The sequence below is a fragment of the Myotis myotis genome, unplaced genomic scaffold (assembly GCF_014108235.1).
Source record: "Myotis myotis isolate mMyoMyo1 unplaced genomic scaffold, mMyoMyo1.p scaffold_m19_p_2, whole genome shotgun sequence".
Lineage (NCBI taxonomy): Eukaryota > Metazoa > Chordata > Mammalia > Chiroptera > Vespertilionidae > Myotis > Myotis myotis.
The window spans coordinates 166,521,448-166,535,198 of record NW_023416324.1 but is presented as its reverse complement, the minus strand read 5'-3'; the positions used below and the strand labels follow the sequence as shown (position 1 = coordinate 166,535,198).

At 41.3% G+C, this 13,751-nt stretch overlaps 1 protein-coding gene across 2 annotated transcripts in view; it reads right to left on the bottom strand.

Moving 5' to 3' along the window:
• The window catches only part of ATP13A4 (ATPase 13A4), a 254,996-nt gene that overhangs the window by 6,445 nt on the left and 234,800 nt on the right, over positions 1–13,751 (bottom strand). For both annotated transcript variants that reach the window (XM_036348287.1, XM_036348288.1), the window contains 2 exons: positions 7,988–8,162; positions 5,468–5,670 (listed from right to left, as the gene is read on the bottom strand). In XM_036348287.1, coding sequence (XP_036204180.1) covers positions 5,468–5,670; positions 7,988–8,162 — 378 coding nt within the window. The remainder of the gene's footprint in view (positions 1–5,467; positions 5,671–7,987; positions 8,163–13,751) is intronic.

Below are 13,751 nucleotides of genomic sequence, written 5' to 3'. Positions count from 1 at the left end.
TGCTCAGGAAGGACGTGAGGCTACGAGGAGAAAACCTGGGGCTGCATCTCCCCAAATTAAGCAATCTGAGCAGCTTGGTGACAAGAAGATCCCAGGAAATGGCTATGTGGATTGTTCATTTACTTCATTGTTTCCAAGTCCCAGGGACCCAGATGTTGGGAAGATGATGCCCCAAACATCCATCCTGATAAAGGCCTGGTGCTCACTAGGAACTGAGTGCATATCACACTGTCCTCAGACTAATGATCTGAAAAGCAGCCAGTGCATGAATGAGCAGTGTGGAAACAAAATTATAAGGCTCTCTTCTTTAATTCAGCTTTGATTAGAAAATGTAATGAACAAGTGAAATGAATGCTGCCCTCCTTGGTTAGTCACTATTGATGAGGAAATTTAAAAAATCGGGCTGTTTATACAGGTGATTTGGAAAGAAAAGTCCTGGGCAAGCCATTACAGATTATTTTCAGATAAGTGAATATTCACACCTGTTTCTATAAAAATTTAACCCATACTGAGAACAGATTGGCAGTTGCAAGAGGGAAGGAGGGTTGGGGGACTGGGTGAAAAAGGTGAAGGGATTAAACACTACAAATCAGCAGCACAGAATAGTCATGTGGATGTAGATTGCAGCATAGGTAATGTAGTTAATAATGAAATGATGTATATGTGTGGGGCTAAGTGGGTACTTGGGGCAACAGGGGACCACTCTGTAAAGTGTGTGATTTTCTGCCCACTTTGCTGTGCAGAATAGTGTTGAATGTAAACTGTAGTTGAAAAAAATTTAATCTATACTTTTTTTTTATATCCAATCATAAGTTGATCTTCTGCCAAAGGCTGTTAAGAAGGGCAAAGACTTTTCTGTTGTATCAATAGAAAATTGCTTGTATATTTTAATAGTAGCTCCAAGAACTTTGACTTATATAACCTTGAAAGAACATGATTTATTCTATTGGTTAGAACTTTTTTCATTTTAAATTATCAGCTATGTTTGACATAGGGGTTTGAGTTTACCCAAAAGCTTTAAATCACTATGATGTAACTAATTCAGCTCTAAAAAACTCAATTTAAGCAAAAGGACTCTGTGGCTATAATTCAAATTGAAGCACTAGCTAACGTAATATATCCCCCTTGTGAAATATCTATCTATATAAAAGCCTAAGCAACCATCGCAACTAAACGGACGACTGAATAGGCTGTGTGGGGCGACCAGGCTGACAAGGGGGGGCAGTTGGGGGCAACCAGGCTGACGGGGGGGGGGGGGTGAGTGGGAGTGATCAGGCCAGCAGGCAGAGGCAGTTAAGGGCAATCAGGCCAGCAGGGGGGGGGGGGCAGTTAGGGGTAACCAGGTAAGGGGGCAGTGAGGGGTGATCAGGCTGGCAGGCAGAGGTGGTTAGGGGTGATCAGGCTTGCAGGGGGGGGGCAGTTAGGGGCAATCAGGCAGGCAGGCAGGTGAGTGGTTAGGAGCCAGCAGTCCAGGATTGTCAGAGGGATATCCAATTGCTGGTTTAGGCCCGATCCCTGGGCCTTGTTTAGTTGGACATCCCCCAAGGAGTCTTGGATTGGAGAGGGTGCAGGCTGGGCTGAGGGGACTCTCCCCCCCCCCCCCGTGCACAAATTTCATGCACTGGGCCTCTAGTCTATATCTATAAAAAGCCAGTGACCAGAACACTGTAACAACCAGTTGTTATGATGCCCACTGCGGCCAGTGAACCAGCAGATCCAGGGTGGGGCCAGCCAGCCAACCTCCCATGGCCCCTTCCTCAGTCGGCCTTGCCCCCAATGGGCCCTCCAACTCTGATCAGGGGCAACCACCTGTGGCCCCTCCCCCTGGGTTGCCCTTCCCCCAGTTGCCCCCCTACACACCAATCGGGGGTGGAGCCAGCCAGCCAACCACCCACAGCCCCTCCTCCCCCTGGCTGGCCCCACTCCCAATCAGCCACCACCACCCTGATTGGCCTGTGGCCTCTCCCTTCAGCCAGCTCCACCCCTGATCAGCCCCCCAACCCCAATTGGGGGTGGGGCCCACCAGCCAATCGCCCACAGCCCCTGCCCCCCTGGCTGACCCGGCCTTGATTTGGCCCCAAATGGGGCCAGGCCAGCTGGACCCCACCCATGCACGAATTTGTACACTGAGCATCTAGTATATCCTATCTAATAAAAGAGAAACATGGTAATTAGCGTACGACTGCTACCCTTCCCATTGGCTAATCAGGGTGATATGCAAATTAACTTCCAGCCAAGATGTCGGCCGGAAGCCAGGCAGATGAAGTGAACAGGGAGACTTGCTTGCTTCAGTGACGGAGGAAGCCAAGCTTCCCCGCCTGCCTTGCCGGCCCCTCAGCTGCACTCTAAGCAACATTGTAACAAATATAGAAGCTAAACAAAACCCCAGAAACCTGCTTTAGTCCCAGGCTTCAGCCAGAAGGATCGCAACATTGTTTCAAATACAGAAGGTAAACGAAGGCCAGAAACCTGCATTCAGCAGCGGAGGCCTAAGAGCTGGAGCCAAGCCTCAAAGCTAAAGCTGGCCCAGAATAAAAAAAAGAAAAAGGAAAAAAGGAGCGGCCCCTCACCCAGACTGGCCAGGCACCCCAGTGGGGACCCCCACCCTGAGGAGTGTGTGACCAGCTGCAAAAAGCCATCATCCCCTCATCCAGGCTGGCCAGGCACCCCAGTGAGGACCCCCACCCTGATCCAGGACACCCTTCAGGGCAAACCAGCGCCCCAACCCCCAGATTGGCCCTGCTCTGTGCGTGACAGAGGGTGGCGCCGCAACCTCCCCATCGACCCTGCCTTGAGTGTGACAGGGGGCGGTGCCCCAACCCCCCAATCGGCCCTACCCTGAGCGTGACTGGGGGTGGCATCGCAACCTCCCGATTCGCCCTGCTCTGTGCATGACAGGGGAAGGCGCCCCAACTCCCCAATCGGCCCAGCTCTGAGCCGGACCAGGGGCTGCACCTAGGGATTGGGCCTGCCCTCTGCTACCCGGGAACAGGCCTAAGCCAGCAGGTCGTTATCTCCCGAGGGGTCCCAGACTGCGAAAGGGCACAGGCCAGGCTGAGGAACGCCCCCTTCCCCCCGAGTTCACAAATTTTTGTGCACCGGGCCTCTAGTATATATATAAAAGTCCAGCGACTGGAATGGTGGAATGACCAGAATGACCAGAACAACCAGTGGCTATGACGGGCACTGTGGCAGCCAACCAGCTTGATCTGGGCCCTAATCGGCCCCACCCCCTGGCTGGCCTGGCCCCTGATTGGCCCCCAACACCCTGATCAGGGGTGGGGCCGGCTGGCCAATTGCCCTCGGCCTCTCCCCCCACCTGCCTGGCCCCCACCCATACACAAATTTGTGTACCAGACCTCTAGGGTAGATATAAAAAAGTAAAAAATTTAATTTAGTGAAATTTATAATCCACCACAAGGAAGTGGGGTTTGATCAAGAATGTGAAGATGATTTAATGTCAAGTTTATTAACATAATAGACTAGCACTTGGTCACCAGGACAACAAAGAGCATAATTGTCTCAGTAGGTAACAGGAAGGTGTTTGATTAAATGAATCACCCATTCTGGATTTTAAAACACACTTCTAGGGCTAGCCAGTTGGCTCGGTGGATGGAGCATTGGCCTGTGGACTGAAGGGCCCCAGATTCAATTCCAGTCAAGGGCATGTACCTTGGTTGCAAGCACATCCCCAGTAGGGGGTGTGCAGAAGGCAGCTGATTGATCTTTCTCTCTCATCGATGTTTCTAACTCTCTATTCCTCCCCCTTCCTCTCTGTAAAAAATCAATTAAATATATTAAAAACACCCAAAAAACAACACACTTCTAATTATTGGAAATAGGATGATTTCATGATATTTATAAGTAAATATAATTATTATATTTTATTATATTTATTAATAAAAATAGTTCTAGTAGTTTTCAGAAGCCTGGGTAGAACTATCTGCTATTACCACTATTATTTAACATTGTCCTGAAAATTCTGGACTCTACAGTAAGACAGAAAATATACAAAAAAGTATAGGATTAGTTTCTTAAATAAGTGTGCAGGATCTATAGTGCAGAACACAACAAATATTTACTAAGAGATATAACAGGAAGCATAAAGATATAGAGAGACATGATATGTTCTTAAATGTAGAGATTAAAGTGTGTAAACAAATGCATTTTTCCCAAAGGGGATTTTTTTTAAAAGCCTGACAATTTATTCTAGAGTTTTTCTGGAAGAATAAACAAGAAAGAAAAGTAATAAATATTTTTTAAATGAAGAGTAACAAGGATACGCCAACCTTACTACTTATAAGAACATATAAAAGTCTAATTTCTAAAGCCAAGTGGTAGATCAAAAATAGGCTGGTATATCAATAAAACAGAGCAGGTAGTATAGAAAATAATAATCTTATAAAAATTAATATATAGTATAACTAGGTGGGGAACCTTTTTTCTGCCAAGGGCCATTTGGATATTCATAATATCATTTGTGGACCATACAAAATTACTAAATTAAAAAGTAGTCTACTATATTTGGTCAAACATTTAATTAACTCACCCCTAATGCCTTGGTAGGGCCAGACCAAATGATTTCCCAGGCCTTACTAGTATATGGCCCATGGCCAGATGTTCCTAACTCCTGGTATATAACATAAATATAATATTAAAATTTACATAATATAAATTATGCATATGAGAAAACCATAAATATATACATGAATATAGTTATGATAATTGTGGCATTACATTGAGTTGAGAAATAAGTGACTAAACGAAATATTAAATAATAAAATCTGCTGGGAAAACTAGGGACTAATTGGATAAACTAGTTTGATCTCTACTTTAAATCATATCCCAAATTAACATTAGGTTTTAAAAAGCATTAAAAGAAATTTTTAAAAAATTAAATAAATGATAATCTGATTTTGCAATGAGAAAAAATTGTGCATAAAGGCAATGGAAAAATCCCAAAGGATAAACAGCTCATACAAATAAATAAGAAATATAACAGTAACCCAATAGAAACAAATTAATAAAAATGTAAATGAAATTTAGAAATGAAGAAATGGCTAATAACATGGATACATGTTCATCCTCACTGTGATCAAAGAGATGCACAGAATTGTTAAAGTAACTTCCTCAATATTATAAGTTATTACAAGGTTATATTTGACTTGGTTGGAAAGACTTTTACAAAATATTTTGACATATACGTAGGTACTTAAGTTCCTTCTTGATGGTTCACAATAGGGCAGGACCCATGTGACAACTCAATAGTGCATGTGCTTCCATGCCATTGAGCAGGTTTCTCCCATGGGCTCTTCCACCCATGAAAATTACCATTTGGTACTCAATTTTAGATCAATGCAATGGTTCCCCTCTCAGCCAATCACCTCAGTGAGTTGCACTTCTGGGAAGATGGAGGGGGAGGAGAAAAATAATATTCAAAAAGAAAAAGTAAACTTCATATACTTACAGTTTGTGTAGATGGGTTTTCGAAATGGCTTTCCCTTAGAAAAGATAAATGCTACTGTGATACAGTTAAGGGTCCCGATGGGCCACAGAGTGGTACTCTCAAAACTTAAAATTGAACCAGGAATCAGAGTTGCATTTCCAGTCCAGTTTCTTTCCAAACTCATATTTGTTGAGAAATTACTTTGGTTGTCCAGAAAGCACTCACTACAAAAGAATCACCAGCATTTATGGGGCTTTTTATTTCATTTTTCTCCAGCTGGTGGGAAAAAATTAGTTTACCACTACCACAGAACCTCAGCTTTCAAACTGTTCCAGCCAATAACTACCAAGACATAAAGCTCTTGCAATGTCAAAACAGAAATAAAATTCAGAGGAAGTCAAGATTGTCCTTTGTGCAGCACTCCATTTAGAAAAAGTGATCTGTATCGAAAGGGCTTGAGTGGCCATTTTCTATGGAATTCCTTTTAATTCAGAGTAAATGTGTATGTGGGTCTCCCATCCAAGCACCAACCAAGCCTGACCCTGCTTAGCGTCCAAGATCAGGCTAGATGGGGTATGCTGAGTCCTGATTTTGAATCTGCTCACTCTCTCTTCACACAACCAAAGGCTCTTCCAGAGGATTTGAACATAACACTCTCCTGCTTATGAGTGTTTATGGCTTTGTTTTGCCAATAAATTAAGTTGAAACTTCCTAGGCAGGTCCAGAAGACCTCCAGACTCTGATCTCAATGTCTCTTTCCAGCCTTATCTTTTGCTAGTCCTTATAGACTCCTTATATTCTGAACATATAGGAATATTCCCTGCCCCCCTCCCCCCACACACACACTCACAAATCACCATTTGCATATCTCTGGGGTCATATGTGCTATTCCTTCTGAATGTCTTTATATTTGCTGGCCAGCATAACCAGTGCCCCCATTTTTCCCTCTTAGTGCTGCATTGTTTTGCAAGTATTCATTCACATGTTTTTATTTTCCAGTCCAGGGATTAGAGTTCCTTGAATATGGAGTTTTCCTTTTGGTTTTATTTATTTATTTATTTTGTTTTACTCAGATTTTCAACAAATCCTTAGCACCTAATACAGTGATGCCACATAGCATTTGCTCAGAAAAAATATTTAAGATATGGTCTTTCCCACTGCTGATGGAGCTTTGCGCAATGTTTATTTTTTTCAGTATCAAACCCACAAATCAGTTTCCAACAGTTTTCTTATTCAGCTTGAAACTTTTTACTATTATAATTGTTAATAAGTAACTTTTCTTTTCCAATTGTGACCTCAAATGCAAGACTTAAGTCTTATTATTCTTGGCTCCCTGGAGTCTAAAATGTGTTTTGCATAGAAGAGATGTTGAGTTAAAGGTTGCTTAATAGATTAATGAGGCAATCAGTAGTTAAGAAAGCATTCTTGCACAAAGTGGACAAACTAGAAGGGTTGAAGTATACAGAGTTTAACACGAAACTAGGATATCTAATTCAATATACTTACATTGCAGATAAGAAAGCTGAGGACTAATATGACTTAGCTAATTAATGATAGAGGCAGAACTACCCATCCATCATCCCTTTGCCTACACCATGTTGTCTCCTGGATTTCATCAGACCTTTACTTCTCTGAATATGTGTACTTCAATTTGGGGGGAAATCTGGTTTTGACACAAAAATGACTTCCATATTCCAAGTAGTAGTTGAATTTCTGACTTTGAGGTCTAAATGACAACTTTAGACATCATTTGGTACTTTTCAAACTATCTTTCACTGGTTCCTGGAGTTCTGATGCCTTCACAACCACAGTGGAGTGAGGGGGAGTTTGTACAAGCCCGACTTCTAAAAGAACAGCACTTGGCTTTCCTTTCCTTTTGGAGGTCAGGCAGGCTTTATTGGAAAAAGTAAGTTAAACATCTATGGCATAGTTCACCTCAGCTAATCCTTAATCTATAGTTAAAGAAATTAAAGCTCTGGGAATTGGAAAGATTTTCCCAAAGTAATTTAAGCAAATCTCTTACATATCAGGGGCCAGCTGGCTTCATCCTACTCACCAAATCCAACCCACCAACTGTTTTTGTGAATGAAGTTCTATGGAACATAGTCACACCCACTTGTTTACATGTTGTCTGTCTATGGCTGCTTTTTCACTCTAACAGCAGAGTTGAGTAGTTGCAACAGAGACCATCTAGCCCACAAAGCCAAAACTATTTACCATCTGTCCCTCTATAAGAAAAGCTTGCCCACCTCTGGTCTATATGATATCCAATCTACCAAGGAGTTAATTCAGCCAACCAACTGTCAGATCTATACCTCAACAACCAATGTAAAATGTTCTCCTATGCATTCCACATGGCTCACCACAGGACTCCACCCATCAACTGTGTTCTGTGATCTATCTCACCATTGGTATTTTGCAGTGTGTAGACACAACTTTTTTTAATTAAAATTTTAGGGTATATTTCAAACCCAGTTGTACAATGTCATTGGTAGTCATGGTATCACCTTCGGAAAGGAAAAGTAAGGAACTAACCATTACCTGTATCTGTAGACCTCACAGTACCAGGGCTGCTGCTTCACATAGAGAAATGCACAAATATGCACAATGCAGGTGAAACAGGTATTCAACAAGACTGAGAGCAGCAAAGGGGGAGAGAGGAGCTGTCCTGCTGGTCGGTATGGAGCCAGCTTTGGGTAGGCATGAGTTGAACTCACTGAAAGAGAAATGCATTTTCCCCAGTTACACTTTCATTGTTGAGAATAAAAGATTGAGATGCATATTATTTTGAGTCTTGCCTTATGGCTCAGATTCAGCACATGTGAGTTGAGAATTTATATCTAGGAAAGCACATTGTCCAGTTGCAGATCCAATGCTATCAGACTTTGCCTCTTTCCTTTGGTTTTACCTTCAGAAGTGAAAAGTATGGATTCAAAAGTTCTGTAATTAGTAAATTTGCCATATTGCATGGGGCAAATATTTTCTCTACAACCAGACTTAGCAGGAATGGTATATAAGAGAAGAAGAATGGCCTTTCATATGCATAAGCATTCCTATTACTTCTCCGTGATGATGGAAAAGTGGAGAGTTAAGAGGAGGAGAGTAAGAAAGCATCTAGGTAGACTAATCTTCATAGGGTAGCACATTTTTTAAAAAAGCATTTGTTCTGTTGTTCACTCAGCAAATATTCTCTGAGTATTTCTATCTATCAGGATAAATGTTAGAGATGTGCTCTGTTCCCTCCTGGAAATGTGTCTCAATGGAGAACTACTAGAGTACATTAGACTCAGTTAGGAAATAGAGCTCACAAAAAAAATCTTGCTTCCAGATGAGAATGTTAAAATATGGTATCTACATCCTCCTGAGAAGCCACACATTCTAACAAGTATATATATGAAAATGGAATGCACTGCATAGGGCAGAGCAGGAAAGAAGCATGGGAAGGTCAGAAATTAGATACATCACATTTAAAGGTTTATATAATAGCCATGTTTCAGTTCTTGCCTTCATATCTGTCACCTTGTCCCTTTTCATAACTTATCACTGACTTCTTTGATGTGAGGAAGAAAATAAAGTGTGTATGCTTAGGTTTGTGATGGGCATTGGGTGTCCAGTTTGGGATAATAAAACTCTAAAGTAGTTTTTCAGTTTGCTCAATGTGTTTTCTGGGGTAATCATTTTAAACTCTCTGTATAAAATGAATGTGTTGGAATGTCTACAAGGTCTCCAAAGGCTCTTCCAACTCATTTACTCTAAAGCTCTATGACTAAGGCTTTACCTTTACCAATTTAAGCAATATTTCCCCAAGAGGGTGCTGGGCTAGAAGTTATGGGGTATTCAGAAAAGAAGGACTCTCATCTGCTATCAAAGAGCTTGCAGTCTAATAGAAGACATAGATGGGTTGTGTAATAAAGGTTTTGTCTGGCCTTTGTCCCAGGCTATTGGGAGGTTATCTCAAAACTCTTGGAATAAAGAATTGGGGTGGCTTTTAACCCCATTTCCTGGGATATACCCTCTAAAATCCTTGGGATTTTTCTGAGTCAATAGGAGTATCTTTGTTATTCATGGTGAGTCCTGATAGCTCATGCCAACAAGATGACTCATGGTGGGCCTGAAGAGAGTTTGTGCTAAGGAGATGACTCAGGATGGGGCTCTGGCATGCCAAATAAAACAAAAAACAGCTGTGTGACTGGAGAATTGGGACTTTAAACTCCTGACATCAGGCTGATCTTCAGAGAGAGAAGAGGAGCTGGGACTGAGTTCAACTTCATGGCCAATGATTAAATCAATTATGCCTCAATAATGGAACTGCCATGGAAACTCCACACATGGGAGGTCAGGTGTGTTTCCCTGCTTGGCTATCCTATGCATGTTATCACACATTGATTTTCCAGGAGGAAAAGGCAAACTGACTCCCCAGGGAGAGGATAATGGAATATCATCTTTGGGACCCTTCCCAGATCTTTCCCTCTAAGTCTCTCACATTAACTGGTTCTGATTTGTATCCACTTGCTATAGCAAAACTGTAATCATATGTGTAGCACTTTTCTGAGTTCTGTGAGATGTTGATGCGAATTACTGAATCTGAGAGGTTAGTGAGAAACTCCAAATTTGTAGCCAGCTGGTCAGAAATGCAGGTGGCATGGGAACCCCCTAACTTAAAGCTAGTATCTGAAGTAAGGACAACCTTGTTGAGGTTGTGTCCTCCACCAGCAAAGTTTGGCCTAAATCTGGGTAGCTGGCGTGAGAAGTCATTAAAGGGCACACAGAAAGGGACACCCAATGTGGGCTGTGGTCAGAGCTGAGGAGAAGTGCAAGGAGACTGTCCTTCATGTGTAAGAAGACAGAAGGCAGAGGCTGCAGTGCTTGGAGTTCTTTCTGCACTTCAATACACAAGGTAGAATGTGGCCACAGAGTTCATAGAGAGGCCATGGGTAATGAAAAGAGGTGTAATTGAATCTGTGCACCTGACTTTTCCCACTTTGGACTTCTCTTTCTCAGATGCACATTGGGTTTCTAGCATTTCTTTTTATACAGAGACTAAGATAGATTGAAGTATTGGCCTCATCTGGGCAAAGTAGACTTTACCACTCCTTAATTTTGGTTTCACTGAGTGATTTTCAATGACCAAAGGAATGTTATAAGAGGTCTGAGGCCTTCTTGCACAGCTGGGCTTGCTCTCTGCTTTGCTCTCTGTGACCTGCAATGGGAACATGCCTAGGTCTGCTCATTCAGCCTGGCCCCAGGATGAAAAATATGGAGCAGACATGAATCAAACACATAGCCTGGACCAAGACCAACTCATCTACATTCTAAAGCAGAATGGCTTAGCTGAGCCCACCTATATGCATGTTGAATGACAATCAACCTATAGACACACGAGTGCGTGTTGTAAGCCTAAGACTTTTGAGGGTAGTTTGTTAAGCAGCATTTGTGACAATAACTGATTGATTCAGAGCCCTTATATAAAGAATATTTTAACTTTTTCCAAATTAGAAATGCCTAATATTTTCTGACAAGGATTCTGTACACCTGACTATAGATAAATTTAAAAATAATGACTGCCATTTTAGGACTCTTACTAGGTTCCAGAGACCAGGTTAGTGTTTTGTACATGTTATCTTTACTGGTATTTCCTCAAAAAGCAATACAAAATAGTTATCTTATCTCCTAGTTTGTAGGTGAAGAAACTGAGGTTCAGAGAAGAGAGTCCTTTGTTTAAATACCTACAGTGTATGAATGATGTAAACTCAGCGTTTTTTGCTCTACAGCATAATGCAGTGGTGTGGGTCTCATGAATTAAAAACGATAAAATGGATCCATGAAATACAAGCTTGGATAGCAGTATTGTTTCTCAGCAGCCAGAAAAGCTTCCTTGAATTGTCCAGGTTTCCTTAAAATGATGATGATGATGATATATGCTATCAGAGTGCATGCAGAGGAATGATATATTTTATTCAGAATTAATCATTACCTTCTCTGAGTTTCCACAGCATACTGCTCATATTGCCACTAAGGTGAAGGTGCCTTGCATTAAATTGAGTTGTTTACACATACACTCAGCAGACTATGAGCTCCCTGAGTGGGGACAACCTGTCTCATGCCACTTTTGGACCTTACTGAACCTAGCACAGGGCCTGCTGTATGGGAGAACTTAGCAGTTCTCATTCCTATTCTCAAGGTACAGATCTTAGTTATTCAGCATCATTTGGATATAATGTAGGTATGCTTCTCTCTCTTTTTTTAAAGTATATATTTTTATTGATTTCAGAGAGGAAGGGAGAAGGAGAGAGATAGAAACATCAATAATGAGAATCACTGATCAAGAAAATAGAGATTCAAAGGAGTCACCATTTAGGGTCATTTGCAAGGTGAATGAGTAGAAGTCAGATGAAAACAGTAAGAAAAGAAAGAAGAATAAAGAGACAAGTTGGTCTCTTGGAAATTAAGAAAGCAGCCTTGGGTGTTCTGGCCCTCCTCGGGGCCAGGTGCTTCTGAATTTCTGTTCTCAGATTTTTTAGAATTATATTCCTCTATTTTCTTGATCTAATTTGAGTATATATTATTGAAGAGAACAAAGGTGTAGCAAGGACAAATTCCTTTCAATAGGACTTCTAGGTCTATTAGAGTCAAATTGGACTTCAAGGCAGATATTATTTTAATTGACTTCCCTGACTTCATCTTACTTTTCTGCTGGATTTTCCCTTTAATATACACAGGTGGGCAAAAGTAGGACTACAGTTACTTGTATGCAAAAATCCATGCAGATTATGATTATTACAATAGCTTTATTAACTCAAAAGACTGTCACAATTCAACTGTAAACCTCCTTTTGCCTACTCCTGTATTATATCTTGTTTTATTAGGCGCCTTTGTGTGCTGATTCAGAATCTTGTGGAACCAAAGCAGGTGTGTATAGATAAGTAAGTATATAAATAAATTAAATGTGTGATAGTATTGTTTTTGTCTCATACTAACTCAAGCTTAAGGTCAAAACCATAACCTGGGAATTTGAACATGTAGGGGTCCTTGGTAAAAGTGATTTTGCGTTATCATTTAATCATCAATGACTCTTAACACCTGCAGATTAATGTCCACATTTCTCAGTCAAGATTCTGTGATCTGACCCAACTCATCTTTCAAATTTTATCTCTTGATGTTTCTTTTCAAATGTCCTACAGTGTGGTTAAATTGAAAAACTCATGCTCCATATTTGTCTGCTCTCTCTCGCTCATGTTGTTTTGTTCTACTTTGTTCCCTTCTTTTAGTAAAATAATGTTTGAAATCTATCTTTCCCGTTTTGTTATAAATGCTACCTCTTCCATGAAGCCATCCTAAACATCTCTCTCTCTATCCTCCATTACCATCTCTTTCCTAATCTCAGATTATCAGAAGCAATCTCTGCTTTTTCTGAACTTCTTGTTTCCTGGCACTCACTACTTTAGATGTGCATTTCATTCATTCATGTATGTGAATCCCCCACTAAATTCTGAACTTTAGTGATCAGTCTTTTATACAGCAGGCATGTACATGCCTAACACATAGTAGGAGATGGACATACCTAAGAGGATGGTGAGGGGCTTTTCATTTTGTAAAGAAATTAGCCCATTACCATAATTCCATAGTACCTACTAAGTGAGATCCATATTGGTCCTTCAACTGTAAGCATGCAAACATACCCCCATACACACACAATTACCTATATACAGAGTATATCAAAGAAAACTAGAGATTATCAAGAGATTTTTAAAAGGGAATTTTTAGAAGGAGCAAGAACTGTGTTTTTCTTTCCTGCATCACCCTAACCCAAAGAAGTGAAGGTCATAAGAACCACCCTAAGAGAAATGGTTTTGAGGTTGAAATATCAGAGGGAAGGGAGAGGGGGCAGTAGTGACAGCAAGCTTTCTCGTTTACTGATAGGTAGCACAAGCAGAAGCTATAGGAATTAACCAAACTAGAGGTGTCTTGAGAAGAATCTGCCCAATGAGGCAGTAATCTGGGGCTAGAGGACACTGCAATAAAAAAAGGCTTTGTGGTATGTACCACTAGAAGGCAGTTGCTGAAAGGAATTCTGAGGAGTCAGAAGGAGAGAGCACCACTATGTCAAGCAGAGGTCTAGTCCAGACCAATCCACAGAAACTCTCTGAAGAACCCAAGAACTCACCCATGGGCCCCCTACACATTGCCTGAACTGAAGATGTCTGCCATGTCAGGAGACAACTACAGCACTCCCGCTTAAGTAAAAGTTCTTTGCTCCTGTTGCTCTCATATTCCCTGAAACAGATTTTGAATGTAGGTGAATAGA